This window comes from Meles meles, chromosome 4 (genome assembly GCF_922984935.1).
Source record: "Meles meles chromosome 4, mMelMel3.1 paternal haplotype, whole genome shotgun sequence".
Lineage (NCBI taxonomy): Eukaryota > Metazoa > Chordata > Mammalia > Carnivora > Mustelidae > Meles > Meles meles.
The window spans coordinates 31,570,021-31,590,773 of NC_060069.1; the positions used below are offsets into that span (position 1 = coordinate 31,570,021).

A 20,753-nucleotide genomic window follows, 5' to 3' on the forward strand; every position below is an offset into this window, starting at 1 on the left:
AGGGACTAGAAAATGATGCGGGCAGGAGAAGGTGTGGGCACCAGCTTCTTGCTGTGCCAAAGCTTGGGAACACTCCCCCAGAGCAGTGTGCTCGGACCAGATGCTAAGGGCCATCGCTGTGCACTGCTCTCCAACCCTGCCCATGAGAGCTGCCCTTGCTCCCCTTCTCCGTGAGGACGGGCACTCTTCTGTTCCTCTCCCCAAAGCTCCTCCCTGAAAGCTGATGATCTCCCAAAAAACTGAGCAGAGAAAGAGGAGTAGGGCCAGGCTCTGCCCTCAGGGCCCTGCACTCTCAGGGAGAGAGGGTGTGGGGATCGGGGCCTAACCCAAAGGTTTCTGGGTCTGGCTAATGGTTGAGGAGCCCTGGACCCTGTTTGGGGAAGTTGCCACCCCGGCTGGGAAGGGCAGACTCACCCGCTGGGTAGTGGGAATTGTGAACAGATGTGGGGGCTTATCCTTGGGGGGGTGGTGGTCAGAAGTCAGGCAGGCTGGGACCATGAGGGAAGGAACCCCTGAGATGAGGATGAGATGGGTAATCCCCAAAGCCATGCTTATTTGTGAGTGTCAAAGGGGAAAGTGAGAGTGAGAAAGCTCTGTGCAATGGTATAAGTGAGGGGAAAGTGAGAGTGAGAAAGTTCTGTGCAATGGTACAAGTGGGAAAGGTCATCATTACTCCTCTATATTCCACCCCTGACAGGTGCATATGGCAGGGCTGACGTCTATGTCAGCTTGCACATGAGCTGGAAACCCGCCCACACTAGCAGACGCCGGGGCTAGAGGATGCAGGTGGCTTGGGCACAGTCTTGCTCTTGCTCACTCCCAGCCCTCACAGACAGACCCATTCAGAGCGCCCCTACACCTCGCAGTCCCCAAGGTTAGCTAAGGACAGGAAGGACTCTAAGGGAGCCTGTTCGACCCATCCTTCTCCAGCCCTGGGTCTCTGGGCTATCTGCACACAGCCAGATTTGACCAATTTTGAGCCATCTCAGGTCCAAAATGGCACCTTTATTGGAATGAATCACACCCTAGCTCACCCAGGAGGGGCCATTCTCGGATCTCGAGGGCTGGCCTTGGAGCAGGACGGACCTGTCCCCCAGTTGGATTGGGCATGGAATTCGTGGCCTCGAGTCCACAGCCCCACATCCAGCCCCTCAGCTCCCACCAAGATCATCTGGGGGCCAGGCCATCAGTCATTTGTGAGTCTGTTTCCCTTCCTCTGCCAAGCCAAGACACATCCTGCCAGGACATGCTGAAGAGACTGTCCGAGTCTGAGTTCAGCTTCGTGGAACTGAGAACGGTGTTCTTCATCACTTCCGCAGTCCCCTCACTGTCTACTACTTCCTCGGTGAACATGTCCTCCGCCATGTTCCTAAAGAAGCCATTGGAGAGCAAGTCAGGACCTGCATTTTTCGGAGCTAAGGAAAGCAATGCTGGGCTCCGCATGCCTGAGACATTTGGCTTTCCCACGCCTGCGTGTTCCCAGCCAAGCTCTGTCACGTGCCCGTGAGGGACCCTCACCACCAGAACTGGGGTGTGCCATCTCCCACCCGTACCCAGGCCCTTCACAGTGCTGCATCTTTGGGGGTTCATCCCTAGCACATACGGAGCACTGGGCGCATTCCAGATTCTGCACCAAGTACCTTACGTGGGCTTAATCCTGCCCAAAGCCCCATGACAGAGAAAGCCTAGGCCACATGTCTTTGCTTCTCTGTGCCTTAGTTTCTTCATCTGTAAAATGGGGGGCAGGGACAGGACCTACCTTGCATGTGGTTGTTAGGACAACGTATGAAAAGGTCTCTGTGGAGCAGGATTTGACACATGGTCAAGGTTCAGGAAGCGCTAGGGATTTTTATGACTCTGCTATCATTCCATTTTGCAAATGAAGCAGATGAGTCTCTGAGGCATTAGATAACTCCCCTGGGCACATGCGAGGAAGTGGTAGCAGAGACAGAAATGCAGGCCCTCTGGCTCCAGAGTCTGTGTTCTTAGAAATTCTGAAGCATCACATCCCCCCTCTCTACGATGGGGCAAACCCCTCTTCATTCTTCAAAGCCCTCCTTCATTGCCACTTCCTCTATGAAGCCTGCCCCAACTCCCCAAACTAAAGTTCCTCCCTAGTTCCTATGCATCTCTCCCTCAGAGCCCATTAAGGGAAGACTGTTGGCATGTCTTTCTCCCCACAAACTGTCACTTAAGGCTGGAGACCGCCAGTCCAGCCCCAGTACAACGCCCAGCACAGATGGTGTCAGGGAGAGTTTGATGAGGGAGGGAAAGAGGAGAAGGATGGTGGGGAGGAGGGCAGAAGATGACCAGAGGCAGCTACCCTGTGGTATGAGCCCAGGGCCCTGGAGAACATCATGTAGCTTCTGCCCCTCACTGGTGCTCAGGTCCCCTCAGGTCCAGGTGAGAGTGATGGGCCATGTTGACTCAAACCTCAGAAGGCATGGTTCTGCCAGTCATGAAACCAGGAGACCAGAGGCCAGATGTGCCTCTAGAGCAGTGGGGGCAGAGCCCAGTTCCCAAATAGGGCTCTGGGCCACTGGAACCTTGAGGTAGAGTCATGAATCAAGACTGGGTCCTCCATATCAGATAAAAGGCTAGTACCTAAAACCTATAAAGAACTTATCAAACTCAACACCCAAAGAACAAATAATCCAATCAAGAAATGGGCAGAAGACATGAACAGACATTTCTGCAAAGAAGACATCCAGATGGCCAACAGACACATGAAAAAGTGTTCCCCATCACTCGGCATCAGGGAAATACAAATCAAAACCACAATGAAATGCCACCTCACACCAGTCAGAATGGCTAAAATTAACAAGTCAGGAAAAGACATATGTTGGCAAGGATGCGGAGAAAGGGGAAAGGGGAACCCTCCTACACTGTTGGTGGGAAGGCAAGCAGCCACTATGGAAAACGTTGTGGAGATTCCTTAAGAAATTAAAAATAGAGCTACCCTACAACCAGCAATCACACTACTGGGTATTTACCCTAAAGATACAAACGTAGTGATCCGAAGGGGCACGTGCACCCAAATGTTTATAGCAGCAATGTCCACAATAGCCAAACTATGGAAAGAGCCTAGATATCCATCAGCTGATGAATGAATAAAGAAGATGTGGTATATATATACAATGGAATACTATGCAGCCACCAAAAATCCCAAAATCTTGCCATTTGCAATGATGTGGATGGAATAGAGAGTATCATGCTAAGCGAAGTAAGTCAATCAGAGAAAGACGATTATCATATGATCTCCCTGATATGAGGAATTTGAGAGGCAGGGTGGGAGCTCATGGAGGATAAAGATGGAAAAAATGAAACAAGGTGGGACCAGGGAGGGAGATAAACCATAAGAGACTCTTAATCTCAGGAAACAAGCTGAGGGTTGCTGGGGAGTGGAGGGGGTGGGATGGGGTGGCTGGGTAGTGGACATTGGGGAGGGTATGTGCTCTGGTGAGTGCTGTGAATTGTGTAGGTCTGATGATTCATGGTCCTGTACCCCTGAAATAAATAACACATTATATGTTAATAATAATTTTAAAAAGACTGGGTCCTTTTCGAGAAGCTGAGAGTGCAGATCAGAAAGGAAAGGTACTCAGAGAGCTGGTCCCCCGCCAGGCCCTGTACCCTGGGAGGGAGAGAGCCCAGGTTATCTCTAGGAGCAGCACCCAGGCCAGACAGGGAGCCAGAGAGGGAGGAAAGGAGAAGGCCTGGCCCAGGCTGGTCAGGAGAGCCAAACTATGGAAACTATGGAGAGCCAAAAGGACAGAAGCTGGCAGAGGCCAGGCTGCAGAGAGGAGGCAGGTGGCGACATCCAGGAGAGCTGGGGAGGCTGTTATAGACACAGAGTGGCCCTGGGCTCACAGGCCCCTCTGGCCAACAGGCAGGGGTGGACAGTGCCTGACATAGTCTCAGGGGCCAGAGCCAGGGGCCTCGCACACCTACCTTGTCTGCAGGAAGTAGTGCTCCAGGTTATCAGGGAGAGCCCGATCTTGCGTTTCCGGCAGCAGGGAGCAGAGGGACAAGGACAGGGCAGCTGAGATGCAGCAGAGAAAGATGGGCAGGATGATGAGTTTCTGGTAGGTGATGGCCAGGGATGAGATGGCGCCACTTGTCCAGGCCAGAGACACCAGCCCCAGACCTGTCGCCCTGGAAGGGGAGGTAAGAGCTCATCAAGGAGGCCTCCTGGGCCCAGAGACTGGGTGGAGGTGGGGTGGAAGCCCTGGCTCCCCAAACTTCACATGCTCCAGTCTCCAGCCTACTCACGGAGGGTCTGTGGAGTATTTGGCTTTGGGGCCTGCTTCAGGATCGGGGAAGTGAGAGCCAGGGCGCAGGCAGGTGTGCGGAGAAGACAGGGTAGCAGAGCTGGGTGGGGAGGGGGAGCCGCCACCCTAACCAGGGACCAAGGGCTTCCCTGCCCCCGCCCCATCCCACCCCCACCCACCCCCACCCACTGCCATGGGGTACAGCCCAGCCGGACCCTCAGAGCAGCACACCATTCAGACCCCCAGAGCAAGGCCAAATCTGCCCTCTGCTATCTGCGGGCTGGCCTCAACTGACCCTGTTGGCTGAGAGAGGGTTAACGAAGAGGTTTGCGGGGGTATTTGTAAGGCGTAATGGGGACATCCAGGGAAACCACTCAGCGTGCCTGTCACTCTGACTGCGGGGAGCTTCTGGGACCCAACGCCAGAGCCGCGCCCTAGCCACGTCCCACGGCCTCGCCCGCCAGGCCGCCTACCTGAGGACTGTGGGCAGGAGCTCCGCGGTGTAGATGAAGAACAGTGAGACTGAGGCCGCCAGGCTGAACTCTCCAAGCACGACCAGGATGATCATCATGGATTTCAGGTCTGTGGCCAGACAACATGGCCGCCTGAGCCTGGGCCTCCCCGAAGGCATCTAAACCGTGTCCCCATCCCCCATGATCCCAACCCTCCCCCCATACGCCCCCACCCCCCCGCAGCTGATCCGCACACTCAGGCCCAGCCAGGCTAGAAGTTAGTACATCTGCAGTGAGAGAGTTGCTCACCCCATGACCTCCCAGCCCCAGCACCTCCGCCTCCAGGTTCATTCTTGTCTTCCATATCCTCACCTGAGGCAGCTTCCCCTACCCCATGGCCTGCTCAGGGCCCTCCCACCTTCCCTATTATCCTCTGCAAGGCGGAGGAAGCAGGGACTTGTGCTCGTGCGCTCGTGTGCTCCGGGTGGAAGGGTGCGCAGAAGTGTTAGGTCCCTAGAGTCGGGATTCCCAACCCTGGGCAGCCAGAGGTATGCATTGAGGGAGGAAGAGGAGGAAGAAAGATCTGGGAAAGCCCATTCCTCAGGCTTGGGGAAGCTGGAGGGGGGTGGGGGAGGTGCCCCTGCTCACTGACTGGGAGGGGACCCCTTGCAGTTCTGGGAGCTTCTGCCGGCCCCTGCCACCGCCTCACTCCCTGCTCTGGCCCCAGCTTTTCTTGGCTCTGGGATGAAACCAGAAATCTAGTTTTATCTACTGGGGATTCTACTCCTAGTTTCTCTCACACATTTGAGAGTTTTAAACATTTCCGTTTGGCTCTGTATAGGCCCACTTTTTACAAAAACTACCAAGCCACAGCAATTTAAGAATGCATGTGTGACCTCGTTTTGCTTTAGCTGCTTAACACTGCCCACATCTGGGAGAGGACCGGTCCCAGGCGAAACATGGAATTCTAGCCCTGAGAGAGCAGGAGGCAGACTCTGGAGGCAGCCCCTGGACACTGCTTCCCGGCTCTGGCCCCAGCAGCTGAGGGGGCCCTCATGGTTAGCAGTTCTGACTGAGTGAGCACTGACATCCCCACTCTCTAGCCCTATGACCTGGTCATATTCATCGGCCCAGGACTCTTTGAAATTTTGAAAATATTGCTGTGCCTTCACCCCCCTCCCCCCTCCAGTTTCCTTGTCTAGTTCTGAGCTGAAGGGTACTGTGCCTATAGGGAGGAGAGGCCACCCTGTAAGAATGTTCCTGAGAGCTTGTTGTTTTGTCCTAGTGAAGTTCCAGATAACAGACATTTCCCAATCAGAGGCTATAGACAAGAGGGGCACCAGTTGAAGGGCTATCTGTGGGCATCTGTTCACACTCAACCATCCAATCGGACGCAGGCCGGAAGAAGGCTGCCGACTCTCTCTCTCGGGGACAGCACCCCTTCCTCTTCCCCGTTTCTGAGAGAGCTTCCAGCACCCAGAAGCCTCAAGCGCCCTTGAGGAGGGCAGTGCTCCAATGGCCTGCACCAGCTCAGGAGGGCAAGAGGGCTGTGCGTGCAGCCGCTGACTCCCAGGGTGTCTTGTTGGCCAAACAGGGCAGGAAGAAGGGGTCTCAGGAAGCAGGAGGGTTTGGCAGGGTTACCCAGGGGAGGGTGAGCCATACCTGAGGGGAGGATAAGGACAAGCAAGCACATAAGGGAGCCTTGGAAGACAGTCACGATCAAGCTCCACTTCCTCCCGATCTGCTCAAGGAGAAAGATGCAGCACAGCCGGGCGGGCACCTCCACGATGCCAGGAATCACTTGTGTGAAGTGGATGTTCACGCCCAAATCCTTCAACTTGAGGATCAGCATAAAATAACTGTAACCCACAGTAAACCTGAAATGAAGCCAGAAGAGAGAGAGAGGGAGGGAGAGAGAGAGAGAGAGGGAGATGCAGCACACAGGGCAGGAATAAAGACAGGGGCAGAGACAAGTGGAGCAGGGTGGGAATGGGGGCGGGGGGGGGGGGGGGCAGAAAGAAGCTCGGAGGTCCGGATCTGTAGCCAAGCCGGTGTCCTCCAGCCTTGTCCCCCCGCAGCCTGCCCATCCCCTCACCAACAGCTTCTGGCAGGTTCTGCTTGCACCCTGCTGGCCAGTCCTGGGTACTCACCACACACAACCCATCACCAAGGTCACCTTGAGGAGGTACTTATTGTTATAGAAGTCCAGGACAGAGGCCTTAGTCACCTTCTTCCCGGGCGGCTGCAGCTACAAGACAAGCAGGACCAACCAGAGGCCAGACTGAGACCCCAGCTTGCTCCCCACCCCCACAGGACCTCAAATCCCACCCACCCCCCACCCCCACCTCACCCAATGCCAGCTTGGTCTCTGGCCTTCTGCTGGCAGGCTTCAATTTTGCTGTCACCATTCTCCTCGAGTGGTGGGCTGGGGACAGCCTCTGGGCAGAGGTCCCAGGAGGAAGAGGCTCCTCCACAGCCCTAACCCTGGCCCTGCTGCAGGCCCAAGGCCTCTTACCTTGTCCAGCAGACTTAAGGGAATGATCTTCTTGTTCACACCGGCCGCGTAGCACAGCATCTGCTTGGCCTCCTCCACCCTTCCCTTCATCAGCAGCCACCTCGGGGACTCCGGCACGATCCTGTGTGGCCCACCCACACTTAGCCATCCTTCTAAGCTGCCTCAGAGACCTCTGACATAATGCGACATGGATGTTGGAGGCCTTGAAAGTGACCCTCCACCTCAAGGTGCCTCTGCCCCTTGCTGGCAGCCAGCCCTTCCCCAGGCGACACACAGCCCCCAGTGCCCCTCAGGGTCATCCCAGAGCCTGGCTGCCTCTGTCCTATAGCTTCTTCCCCGTCTGCTGCCTCCACCAGCGCTCATGCTCACAACACTCTGTTCGGACCCCATTCTCATGGTCGGCATTTCTCCTGCCCCTTTCTGTCTCCTAACAGCCTGTGCTGGGGTGAATAGAGATCCGCTCTGTCCCATCTCCTCCCCTCCCACAGTGCCCACTGCCCTTGACCTTGGAATAACTCTGATCTCCTGATTCTTCCAGGTCCTCCCAGGCTGTCAGAATCCACACAGGTAAGCACTTAAAGCACTTAGGATGTGCCTGGGAATGTGCTTGGTGCCCTTACATATAAATCAGCCAATTTAATTCCTGCCCAACCCTGGACCTAGTATGATTATCCCCATTTTATTCCCAGTCTAAGGGGGTAAGGACTTGCCCAAGGTCACAGAGGCAGAGCTGGTATGGAATTCAGTGCCCTGATGAGGCAGGCACTCTTCACAAACTATGCCATCAGCAAGCTGACTTCTTGCACCCCCATCCCCAATCCAGGCCCCAGCCTGAACTCCCGTGGCCAGCTGGGCAATGCCCTTGTCACTAGGGGCAACTTCATTCTCTCTGCCTGCCCCTGCTCTCTGCTAGGGGGCCAGCAGGAAGTCCCCCTGCCACCCTTCTCCATGGTAAGGCTGGGAACACTCCCAAAGAAAGTCACCCAACGGGGACTGTTTCAAAAAGATGGGAGATTGAGCATGTGCTCACTCTAAACTGGAGGAAAAGAAAGTGGATCTCAACAAAGAGAGTGGGAGAGAGGGCGGGTAGAAGAAAGATTTCACAAACATACACACAGCCTGGAAGTGGGTGGAGGCAGGTCAGTGACCAGGCGGTAAGGCACTGCACGTAGCGAGGGGACCCAGAACACCCAGTCCTCCCCAACAGGACTCCAGTTCCCTCTGTAGTTTGCACCCAGAGCCTAAGCCAGGCTGAGGACAAACACAGGGGAATGGAGCCCCGTCACTGTAAGGGCCTACTTAGCCAGAGCGATTCCATCTCAGATTAAACAGCCATTTTGTTGTTTATGCAGTAAAATATGGTTGACCAGTCCCTGATAACAGAGCCCAAATACAAGGGCGGGTCAGGTCAGCTGGAGATAACAGAGCCGGAATGCAAGGACGAGTCAGGCCAGGTGGAGACATCCGATCACTGTCTCCCTAAAGAATGTGGGCCCCGCCTTTTGGGTGCCAATTCTGACCAAGGTGATAGGCTAGTTCAAATGGCTACTATGGGGTGAATTGTAATTCAATTGGCCACCCGTGTGTGACCTAGCATGACTGTGCAGCTTTCTCTGTGTGTTGCAATCTCACCGGCCACCTGTGTGTGGCCAGGCTCAACTGCATGGCCTTTGCTCTGTGAAAGTTTGTCTGTGAGGCTGGGAGAAGTCTCTCTCTCTGTAAGAGGCAGTCCCAACCGGTCGGTTTGATTCTCGATGCTTGGCACAAAATAAAGCTTTGCTTGACCTTTGCTTTGTATCACTCTCACTCCTTTGATCACAGACCCTATCACTGATGATGATCAGAGTCCCCACTCCCAGCCCCACTGGGGAGCAAAACAACCTGAGCCAGGTAACACCCTGACTTTGGGATCCTCAAAGAGAAGGCACCTGCCATTTGGTCACCCAGTGGTAATCATTCTCAAAGTGTGGTCAGTGGACCAGCAGCATCAGCATCCCCAAGGAACTCGTTAGAAATTCAGATTCCCAGGCCCGGCCCCAGTCCTGCTGATTGAAACGCTCTGGGGGCACAGCCCAGTCACTGATGTTCTAACCAGCCCCCATGTGATTGATTCTGCTGCTACTGGAAATTTGAGATGCATTGCCCTACAGGATTACCAGGCAGTCAGCTTCTGTTCACAGCTTCCCATTAGCATCTTAGTAACTTGCTCTTAAAGATGAAGGGATGATCAAAAATCACCAAATGTTGGGGGGGGGGAAGACCTCTCAATGTAAAGGGGGCCAAAAAATATCAAGCAAGAAAACAAAAATTACCCCAGAGGACACAGGTAATGTAGGGAGCAGGAGAGGGAAAAAAAGAAAACTCTATAACTTGTATCCCCCAAAACATCTGAGAAGGTTTTGCAATTTTATCTTCATAGTACAAGTTTCCAACGCTATTGAGAAAATAATAAAATCAGAGAATGAGGAAGAGCTGCGTAACCGAACATTACATGGAAATTTTGTCTTGGAATTTCTGCTGATGTCCCAAGGCTATTAACAATGACTGATAATCTCCCATTCTAAAGAGAGGTGTTACCACATTTGGGACAGGATTCACTAAAAATAAAAATAAAGATACGGAAGAGCGTGGTAGCCACCTCCCTCAGCCACCAAGAGAGGTTTGGAAATTTCCAGTTTGTGGTAGTGAGACTCTCTTGCCCTCCCCAGGTCGCTTTCATCTATTCAAACCTGGTGAAGGGGACCACCTTCGAGAAAGGGAGTTTGCCCTCCCACTCTTTGCCTGGAACTTACTGATTCAGAAATGAGGGGACTGCCCTGTAGTACAGGCAGTCATTTACGGGGAGAGTTAATTCACACACCCTCAAGTTGGAGTGCCTATGCGAACCCAAAGGTCAGCCTGAATATGGTCAGGCAAGAAGTTGGTGGGAGCCACCTGCAATGGCAGGGTGGGGGATGGGGCGGTGAGAGCCTTTTTGGCCAAGTGGACCCTGCGATCTTGAAGTCACCCCGCATGCTAGGGCAAGGAGACCTCTGCAGAGAGAAGCTATGGGTGAACTGCCAGCGACAGGGTGTGGAGAGGTCATAAGGACGGTGTCTGGAGCATTGGGAAATACCAGGTGGGCCCCTGAAGACCTACATATGAGCCCTGAAAGGCATCGGCCTCCGAACATCTGCCCTGCAGAGCACAGTGACCACCAGTTACAGCCCCTGTCCCACACCTCTTTTTTCTCTGATGCCCTAGCCCCTGCCTAGGACCTGGAAGGTCAGAGCAGGGAGACAAAGGAGGAAGGGCAAAGGTCAGAAACCTCGCCTGAGCTGGTTAGCCACCAGGGAGAAGCTGTGAACTAGATGAAAGATTAAGTTTAAACTGGACAAGACTGGATTTTTTAATGCTTCAAAGTGAGTCTGAATGAGCAAAATGAGACTTTTTCTTACAATTAAGAATGACTGTAAAGAGGGGGTGCCTGAGTGGCTCAGTTGGTTAAGTGTTCGACTTTTGATTTCAGCTCAGGTCATGATCCTGGGGTCCTGAGATCCAACCCTGCATTGGGCTCCCCACAGATTCTGCCTCTGCTCCTCTCCCCACTCACTTGCTCTGTCTTTCTAAAATAAATAAATAAAATAAATCTGTTTTTTAAAAACTTTTTTTGTCAAAGATTTTATTTATTTGTTTGTCGGAGAGAGAGCATGCAAGCACAAGCAGGGGAAGTCGCCGGCAGAGGGAGAAGCCTTTTCCCCATGTCGGACTCGATCCCAGGACCTTGGGATCATGACCTGAGCTGAAGGCAGATGCTTAACTGACTGAGCCACCCAAGCATTCCAATAAATAAAATCTTTGACAAAAAAAAGAAAAAAGAATTGACTGTAAAGAGAGGGAAACTGCCCAGGATATTGTCAAGTGTCAGGGAAGAACAGCTGACAGGACCTGTCTGAAGAAAAATGTGCCCCATCCAACGAGCTGTCTGCTCACAGAATGTAGAACTCTGTAGGCACCTACCAGAAGAAAGGGCTAAGAGTCCACAGTGTGATGGCTTCTGGGGAAGGACCTGGGGGAGCTGAGAGGAGCTGAAATTTTTGACTTATTTTTCACCACAACCTTTTGGTATTAAGTCTTTAACAACATGAATTTATTCCTTTTTTTAAAAAAAATGTTTTAAGGTCAAGCCATCGAACACTATTTCCTAGCTCCCATGACAGAGTCATGCCCCCTGGCATCCGCGGGGCCCTAGACCCACTTGGGAATGTCAGTGACTGCCAAAGATGGCAGCCAGCTTTGGAATTTGGAAGATCTCCAAGCCACATACATGCTTGAGCTCTTAACAGGTAACAGCACCTCTTATAATCCATGTTGTGCATGGCACGGTGGGTAAAATTCAGAGCCACACAGAGTCAAACCCCAGGTCTGCCACTTTGCATCTGTGTGGACTTGGGCAAGTTATTTTGACCCTCTGAAGCTTCAGTTCTCCTCTCACCACCCCCCACCCCTTCTGCCCCCAGGACAGGAGACTCGTCTTTTTTTCAAAGTTGAAAAGATTAACCATGATGATGTCAAGGTGAATCCTGATCCTTTCTCCACACAGAACTGCTGTCCCTACCCAGGTGACTTCTGTCTCTTCCTCTTACTCTCCACCCGCTTTCTCTTCTCTCCCTCTCCCATCACGTGTCCCTTCCTAGCTTGGGAGTCTCAGGTTTCTGTCTGTGACTCCCCACAATTCAGAACACCACGTACTCTACCCTGACGGTCTTCGCTGTCCAACCACGTCATCACTATCCCCTTGCCCACCTCAGCCCAGCACTGTGCAAAGAGTCATCTCCTGGAAGGCTCCATCTTTCAGTCCCTCCTCTTTCCTCAACCCCCTGCCATTGCACTGAAGCCACCTCAGGGTCACAAATGCTTTCTTCCCCAGCATCACCTTTCTTGCCTTCAACCCTGCCTTTCAACACTTTGGCTTCTGATTTTTTCTGACCACTTCTTGACATCTCTGTGAGCATCTCTGTTGGGGATTAATGTTAGGGTTCCAGAGGCTCTGCCCTGGGCTCTTTCTCATTTCATCCACATGTATTTTCTCCAAGGGAAAATTCTACCCACTTCACCCCTTCAAGGACCCTCCAGACCCCTCAACTTCCAGCCCATCAGACCCATCACTGCGCACGCCCGTGTTTGCTCACCAGATATAGGAGATGAGGGGGAACACAGGTGCCCCACCCAACAGAAACAGCAACCGCCAGTGGGAGAGGCTGTAGGCAAGCCCATTCAAGAACATGATTCCCACAGAGAAAAAGCAGTGTTCCAGGATGATGGCGTGGGCCCGGTGCTGGCCTATTAGCCACTCGGTAGCTGTGTGGAGGCCAAGAGGACAAAATCATGGTCAGTTCAGGGTCCCTGAGGTTACCCCAGCACCCAGCCTTCTGAGATGCCCCAGCCCTGCTGGGGACAGTTCAACCTGGGTAAAGGTTCTTCTGCCCGAGGTCAACAGTACTTCACAGCCAAGCAGACACGTCCTAGGCCCGTTGTCTGACCTCCCAATCACACATATAGCCTCCAGTGCCTTCCTGACCTCACCGCTCCCTCTCAACAGCTCCTGCCTGACCAGATGTCTCTCTCGCAGAGATGGCCCACGCTGGGCACAGTTCCTCACATGTGGCCTGACGTGGTGAGGCAAGAAGTGTGTGCCCTTATCTTTGTTCTTAGTGCCTCAGTCTTCTGTGAAGAAGCCAGTTCCCTTGGATAAGCTCCAAGGAGAAAAGGTCTCCTGCCTGGGGACCCTGAGCTCACCAGGCCACTGAAGCTGGAAGCTGAATGAGCGTATGGGAACTTGGGGCTTTGGTACCCCACAGGCCTGGGATGAAATCCCACTCCTTCCTGTAACTGCTGTGTGGCCCTGAGCAAGCTGGTTAACTTCCTGAGGCTTCTCTGCTAAAGGGATAATAGAAGAGTACCTCCCGAAGAGAGTGCTGTCACGATGACTGGAGACAGTACATGGAGAGGGTTTAGCAGCTGGCCCAGACCTTCTGAGGGGCTCAATACATATAAGCCACGGGGGGCGGAGGGGAACACAAGAGGTATGACCGGGGAATGTGTGGGGTACGAGGGGCTAGGATGGGGAATGGGGGTGGAAGGGCAGTCTGAGCACAGATTCTCCAGCACCTCCAGGACGTTGCAGGTGGAAGCTCCTCCCACCCCTGCCAGCCTCCACGGGACTCCATTAATCCTGCTGGCTCCCCTTCCTTGCGCCAGCCACACCCCACGCTGGCCCCGCCCCCGCGGCGCCCCCAGGCCCCGCCCCTGTGCACCCAGGTGGCCCCTCTCCCCATCCCCCCACCAGGCAGCAGGGCCTCACCTAAACACACGCTGCTGATGGCGTAGCACACCAAGGCGTGGGACACGCCGAAGTGGAAGAACAGGTACTGGTGAAAGGTACTGACGAAGGCTGTCCCGAAGCCGAAGACGGTCAGCCCCAGCAGCGACATCAGGATGGTGGGGTAGCGGCCCAGCCTGCGGGCATCCAACGGAGGCTGTGCCAAGGGCTTGGACCTCCGTGGGCTGGCCCAGCAGGACACCCGGGGCCGGCCCGGAGCAGCCTGTAGGCCTCCAGAGTGCCCCTGCCCTCGCCGCCCCCAGCTTGAGACTCCAGCTCTGAATGCCCAGGAGGAGGAGGCAGGGGCTTCCAGGGACCAGAGGGAAGTCCAGGACACTCACTTGTCACTTACGAACCCAAAGATGAGGGACCCTATTAGGATGCCGGCCGTTAACATGGTCTGCACGCCTTCCGTGTTCCCGTCCTTGCCACACACCAAGTCAAACTGGGGGTTTTACACAAGATTGGATACAGGCCTTTACCCAGGATCAACCTTTGGGGACTAGGGACTGAGCCACCACCACCACCACCACACCCTCATCACTCCCACGCAGGGTGGGCCTTTAGGCAGAAGGAGCCTGGGACAGGGACAGGCAGCTGTGCGTGTGCCCGTCCTGCATCTGGCAGACCCCGGGATTGAGGCCTGGAGAGAGGGGACCGGAGGCCCAGGCCATGGTGGGGAATGGGTGGAAATGTAACTGAGCAAAGGCTGGAATCACTGAAGACCCTTTCCCAAATGCAGGTGTCACGGCCCCAGCCCATAGATTCAAACTGGGCAGGTCTGTGCAGGGAAGGGCCAGGTTACAGCTGCGGCAGAGAAACCCTGCAAGAGGTACCTGATCCAAGCTGCTCCCTCCCCCAGTTCTCTGTCGTGTGTGAGTTCAGACAGAGGAACCACAGCTACGGAGCAGTTCCCTGGACAGATGGCAAAGCCTGCCAGCTGACATGGGCCTCGACCCCCACGTCAGCTCTAGTTTCCTGGCAAAGACAGGTGAGGCGAGGCCTAGACAACAGGGATCCTGCATTGCTGCCCTGGCCCTGCCTCTGCAAGGTCACCGTGGACCAGTTGCTTCCCCTCCCTGAGGCTCAGTATCCGCATCTGTTCAGGGAGGGTGAGGGCACATCTCCGGGCCTGTCGGGTAGCTACAGACAACTCAGGAGAAGGCACACCTCATTGACCAGCGATCGCTTCTTGGCCTCCGGATAGATCCACCCATCTTGGCATGACTCTGTATAGTTGAGGCCAAACTGGATAATAGAATCCAGATCCCAGGCCACAGGCAAGTACATGAGGCATGTCTGGAAACTGCCATTGGGCTCTCGGGGCAGGGTCAGATTCAACTGCTGAGCCTCTGACAGATTGGGTTCCACTGCCAATATCCAGCTGGTATTGCAATAGGGCGTCTGGGCTGCGAACATGAAGATGTCAGCAAACACGAAGAAGGCCAACAGGATGTTGGGGATGAAGGTGAGGGCCACCAGCCTCCGCTGGAATGTGCCAAACTCCCCCACCACATCCAGGATGTTGGCAAAATTGTCATCCTTCTGGGCTTCCGAGGCCCTCAGTCTGCGTAACAGCATCTCCAGAGATGGGGACTGGGTGTGCACTGGTACCTCAAGCTGGTTCGAGTTCATGGAAGAATGGTGGGATCTGTGCTTTACCTTGCAGCCATTTTCTGTTGCCATCTGTTCAAAGAAAGGATACAGCTCAGTCTCTGCTGACCCCATCTCCCAGACATCCGAGACTGGCTGGGGAGCCACCAAGCGGAAGTTTGGATTCCAGCCTCGATGTTCTCTCTAGTTTCTTCCTTCGAGTAGGAAGTTTCTTCGTTAACATAATTTGTTCCCTAGGGGCCCTACCCATCCCTGATTTTCAGTGCACTTAGCATTTGGTAAATGTTTTAGAAAATGCTATGCTTCTGTTGACATGAATAAGTTCCGAGGAGTTTTCTCTCCCACAGCTTCCCCACAACTGAAATTTTGGTTAGACGGACAAACAGACACCTCCAGTCTTGTAAAAGGTAGGAGAGATCTCCAGGGAAAAGTCTTCCCAAAAAACAGGCAAAATCCCCCAAGATATCTGGATCAGGAGTAGCGAGGTGACCACAGAAGTTGGGACACCTGGGCATCAAAATGGTAGAGAGGCGTAGAGCAGCATAGAGCCTAACTGGAAAGGCAGGTAAGGGGGAGGAGGGAGAGAGATAGCAATATTGACTGTAAGAATATAAGCAGATCAACAAAGATTTCAAAAGGAAGCATTCTAAAAGTCTTGAGAAGGCAATGCATTCTGAGTCAATAGAAAAAAGAACCAGCAGCCCCTGACTGCAGGTGTTGGAACTGTCAGGTGCCAAGTGTATAGAGCTACTCTCGTACAAACTTTTTTTTTTTTAAAGATTTTATTTATTTATTAGAGAGAGAGAGAGAGCAAGCACAGGCAGACAGAGTTGCAGGCAGAGGCAGAGGGCGAAGCAGGCTCCCTTGCCAAGCAAGGAGCCCAATGTGGGACTCGATCTCAGGACGCTGGCATCATGACCTGGGCCGAAGGCAGCTGTCTTAACCAACTGAGCCACCCAGGTGTCCCATGTACAAACTTTTTAAAGACATGAAAGTCCTAATTACAAGATGAACTCATGACAAGAATCAGCAAAAAGACATTTTTGGAGAGAAGACACTGAACTTCTAAAATGGAAACACTCAAAGGAAAAAAGCTGAGTCAGATTTGACACAGAGGATTAGCACACTGGAACACACAGATGAAATGTGAAAGAGCGGCAAAGAGACTCAGGAGATACAAGGTTTACCATGCATCCAGTTGGAGGCCCAGTAGGTGCAATGGAGAAGTAAGAGTTAAAGAGATAAAAGCAACGCATTTTCTAAAAGCTTGGAAAACATGAATCCATAGACTCAGGAAGCAGCATATCCCAGGTGGGATCCATAAAAAAGAAACCCATAGCCACGCACCTTGTAATAAAGCCACAGAATCGCTGTGACAAAGGTCTTCAGAAACATCTAGAGAGAAGACAGGTCACTGACAAAGGGGCAGTGTGGTATTAACGGTCTTCTGTTAAGAAACAAGATAAGCAACAAGGAAACCAAAAGAGAGTGAAAGTCTTGAGAAAAAAAGAAAATAGCCGATCTAGAATTGCTGACTCAGCAAAATTATCCATCAAGAACTAGGGCAAAATAAAGACAGTTGTAGCAACTCAGACATTGAGGGAGCATTCATGTAAGTGACCTGATTTAACTGAGGTCCTAAAGAATAAGGAGGAGGAAAACTATCTCGGGAGGACAGCCTCAGATGCCAATAATGAGCAATCGAACATGGAAAACATGTAAGCAGATCCAACTATTGATCGTATTAAATCATAAAAATCCTGTCCATTTGTGGCAGGAAAAAAAAAGATTGAATGATGGGCAACAATAATATATGTCAAGAGGGGGACAATCTGAGCCAAAGTAACCTACAACCTTTCCATTGTTTGGGGGTAGGACAGAGAAACCAGCATTCGAAGGCACATTTGCATGATAAAATTTCAAGGACCACCAACCATTCCAGTGATATACCTAGAGAACAGTAGTGGGAAAAGGTAGACTGAAGGGGAAAACGAATACAAACCCTCAATCCAAAAGAAGTCAAGGAAAGAGAAAAAAAGGAAAAGAAACAGAAAAAGCAGATGACAATAGAGATTGGAGAAATGAGACATGGTACACTGATTATCATGGATTGAGCCTTGTAATGATTATTTATTTGTTTAGAGAGCAGGCGGCAAGAGCAGAGGGGGAGGGAGCATCTCAAGCAGACTCCCTGCTGAGTGTGGAGTGGGATCTCATGACCCTGAGATCAGGACCTGAGCTGAAATCACAAGCTGGACACAAGCCGCTGAGCCACCCAGATGCTCCCATGGATTAAGCCTTTTAAAGATTTTATTTATTTATTTATTTGTCAGAGAGAGAGAGAGAGAGAGAGGCAATCAGAGTGGCAGGTAGAGGCGGAGAGAGAAGCAGGTCCCTGCCAAGCAAGGAGTCCGATGCAGGACTTGATCCCTGGACCCTGGGATCATGACCTGAGCGGAAGGCAGACACTTAATGACTGAGCCACCCAGGCATCTGATTAAGCCTTTTATTTATTTATTTATTTAAAGATTTTATTTATTTATTTGACAGAGAGAGATCACAAGTAGGCAGAGAGGCAGGCAGAGAGAGAGGGGGAAGCAGGCTCCGTGCTGAGCAGAGAGCCCAACGCGGGGCTCGATTCCAGGACCCTGGGATCATGACCTGAGCCGAAAGCAGAGGCTTTAACTCACTGAGCCACCCAGGCGCCCCTGATTAAGCCTTTTAAAAGTTAAATTCATATGCTCTTTTTACAGAGGATGGCCAGTATTTTCCAGTTTTCCCAGAACACACCCAGTTCCCATCCCTTGTGCTGGCATAATGACTCATAGTGTCCCCTTCATTTCTCATAAGATTTTTGATTTGCATGACAATTTGGTCACCCTATAAGAAGGCACATTTAAAGAAGCATGAAAGGCTGATGGTAAGAAGATGGAAAAAGTTCCATTAGGTGAGGTGCCTGGATGGCTCAGTCAGTTAAGTGACTGCCTTTGGCTCAGGTCCTTGGATCTCAGGGTCCTTGGATCAAACCCCGCATCGGATTCCCCACTCAGCAGGAAGACCGCTTCTCCCCCTGCTTGTGCTCTCTCTGTCTCTCTCTCAATTAAATAAGTAAAATCTTTTTTAAAAAAAAGTTCTGTTAGGCAAACGGTCATCACAAGAAAGCTGATTTAGCAATATTACTATCAGATAAAAAGATAAAATATCATTTGGAATAGGGAGATTCATTATCTAAATGTTAATTTTAAATATATATGAACCTGGGTGCCTGGGTGGTTCACTCATTAAGTGTCTGCCTTCAGCTCAGGTCATGATCCCAGGGTCCTGGGATCGAGGCCCGCATCAGGCTCCCTGCTCCTCGGGAGTCTGCCTCTCCCTTTCCCACTCCCCCTGCTTGTGTTCCCTCTCTCTTTGTGTCTCTCTCTGTCAAACAAATAAATAAAATCTTTTAAATAAATAAATAAATATGAACCTGATAAATGTCTTCAAATACATAAAACAATAATAAGTATATAACAAGAGAAATTGGCAGCCTGGTATGATAATAAGAAATTTCAGTGCATCTTTTCTATGGGGTCAGGTATACAAAAACGTAGCAAAGATAGTTTGCATAATACAATTAATGAGCTTTTTCTAGTGGCCATTTGTAAAATTCTGCATATAATCGCTAGAGAATACACGTTTTTCTCGTACCTACTTAGGACATTAACAAAACTTTTCATATACCAGGCAAGAAAGCAAGCCTCCACAAATTTCAAAGAATAGTCAGAAATTGCCTTTTGACCACCACGCAATTGCATTAGAAGTCACTAACAAAGAGCTTAATAGCTTAATTTAGAATTCTTGTGTATGTCACATACATTTGTAATACAGCTGTAGGCATTTGTCAGTCTGCCTTCCATCCCGGGATCCCTTGGTCTCCTAAATGATTTTTAAAAAATTTGTATATGTAAAGGTTCTCTCCAAAATCTCCAAAATCCTATGGGTTTTGACAAATGTATAGGGTCATGTCCCCTAGGACACCATAGACTATCATACAGGAATTTCACTGCCCTAAAAAAAAATTTTGTCTTCCACCCATTAAACTCTTTTTCCTCCTCTACCATCCTGGGCAACCACTGGCCTTTTTACTGCATATCTTACCTTTTCCAGAACGTTGTATAGTTGGAATCATACAGTATATAGCTTTTCAGACTGGCTTCTTTCACTTAGCAATATGCGCTTTAAGGATCTTCCATAATTTTTCATGGCTTGATAGCTCTTTTCTATTTTTTTTAAAGATTTATTTATTTATTTATTTATTTGACAGACAGAGATCACAAGTAGGCAGAGAGGCAGGCAGAGAGAGGGGAGGGGAAGCAGGCTCCCTGCCCAGCAGACAGCCCGATGTGATGCAGGGCTCGATCCCAGGACCCTAGAATCATGAGCTGAGCCGAAGGCAGAGGCTTAACCCACTGAGCCACCCAGGCATCCCAATAGCTCTTTTTAAAACCACTGTATTCACTTACCACAATTTATTCATTCACCTACTGAAGAACATCTTGGTTGTTTCTAGTATTTGGCAATTGTGACTAAAGCTGCTAAACATTTGCATGCTGGTTTTTGTGTGGACATAGTTTTCAAATCAGTTGGGTAAATACCTAAGAACACATGTGCTGGATCATATGGTAAAACTATGTTTAGCTTTGAAAGAAACTGCCACACTGTCTTCCAAAGTGGCTGTACCATTTTCCACTCCCACCAGCAATGAGGGAAAAATGCTTGTTTCTCTGAATCCTTATCAGCAATTGGTGGTGTCAGTTTAATGGATTTTAGTTATTTTATTTTATTTATTTTTAAAGATTTTAATTATTTATTTGACAGAGAGAGAGCAAGCAGAAGTAGATAGAGCCAGAGGGAGAAGTAGGCTCTCTGCTCAGCAGGGGGCCTAATGATGTGGGATGATGTGGGCCTCTATCCCAGGACCCTGAGATCATGATCTGAGCTGACATCAAAAGTTGGACACTCAGCTGAGCCACTCAGGCACAGTTCCATCTTGCTGTATCTTTTTTAAAGGAGTTTATTGATTTATTTGAGAGAGAGATCACAAGTCGGCAAAGAGGCAGGCAGAGAGAGAGGGAGAAGCAGTTTCCCTGCTGAGCAGAGAGGCCGATGTGGGGCTTGATCCCAGGACCTTGAGATCATGACCTGAGCCGAAGGCAGAGGCTTAACCCACTGGGCCACCCAAGTGACTGAAGCTTGCTGTATTTTTTATTGAGACTTGTATTGAACCTATAGGTCGGGTTGGAAAGAATTGACATCTTGATAATAATATTGGGTCTTCCCATCCATGGACATATATATCTATACTCATAAGTCTTACAAATATATACATATAAGTTTTTAAAAATTTATGAATAGCCAGAAGTCAAAAAGGAGATCATGATGGAAATTTTAATATATTTATAAATGAGTCATAATGAGTGATAACATATTAAAACTTGTACGTGGTATAAAAGGTGGTACTCTGTAGGAAATTTATAGCTTTAACTATTTATAATAGA

The 20,753-nt window shown here is 50.9% G+C and overlaps 1 protein-coding gene across 1 annotated transcript; it reads right to left on the reverse strand.

Annotated features, from left to right (window-relative positions):
- Positions 1–1,117: 1,117 nt before the first annotated feature.
- SLC22A14 (solute carrier family 22 member 14) lies at positions 1,118–15,285 on the reverse strand. The gene is made up of 10 exons (XM_046003562.1): positions 14,770–15,285; positions 13,941–14,044; positions 13,582–13,736; positions 12,410–12,578; positions 7,239–7,359; positions 6,874–6,971; positions 6,386–6,600; positions 4,745–4,853; positions 3,952–4,155; positions 1,118–1,369 (listed from the first exon to the last, which is right to left on the reverse strand). The coding sequence occupies exons 1-10, from the start codon at positions 15,283–15,285 to the stop codon at positions 1,168–1,170; spliced, it is 1,893 nt and encodes a 630-aa protein (XP_045859518.1). The 3' UTR covers positions 1,118–1,167.
- Positions 15,286–20,753: the final 5,468 nt, after the last annotated feature.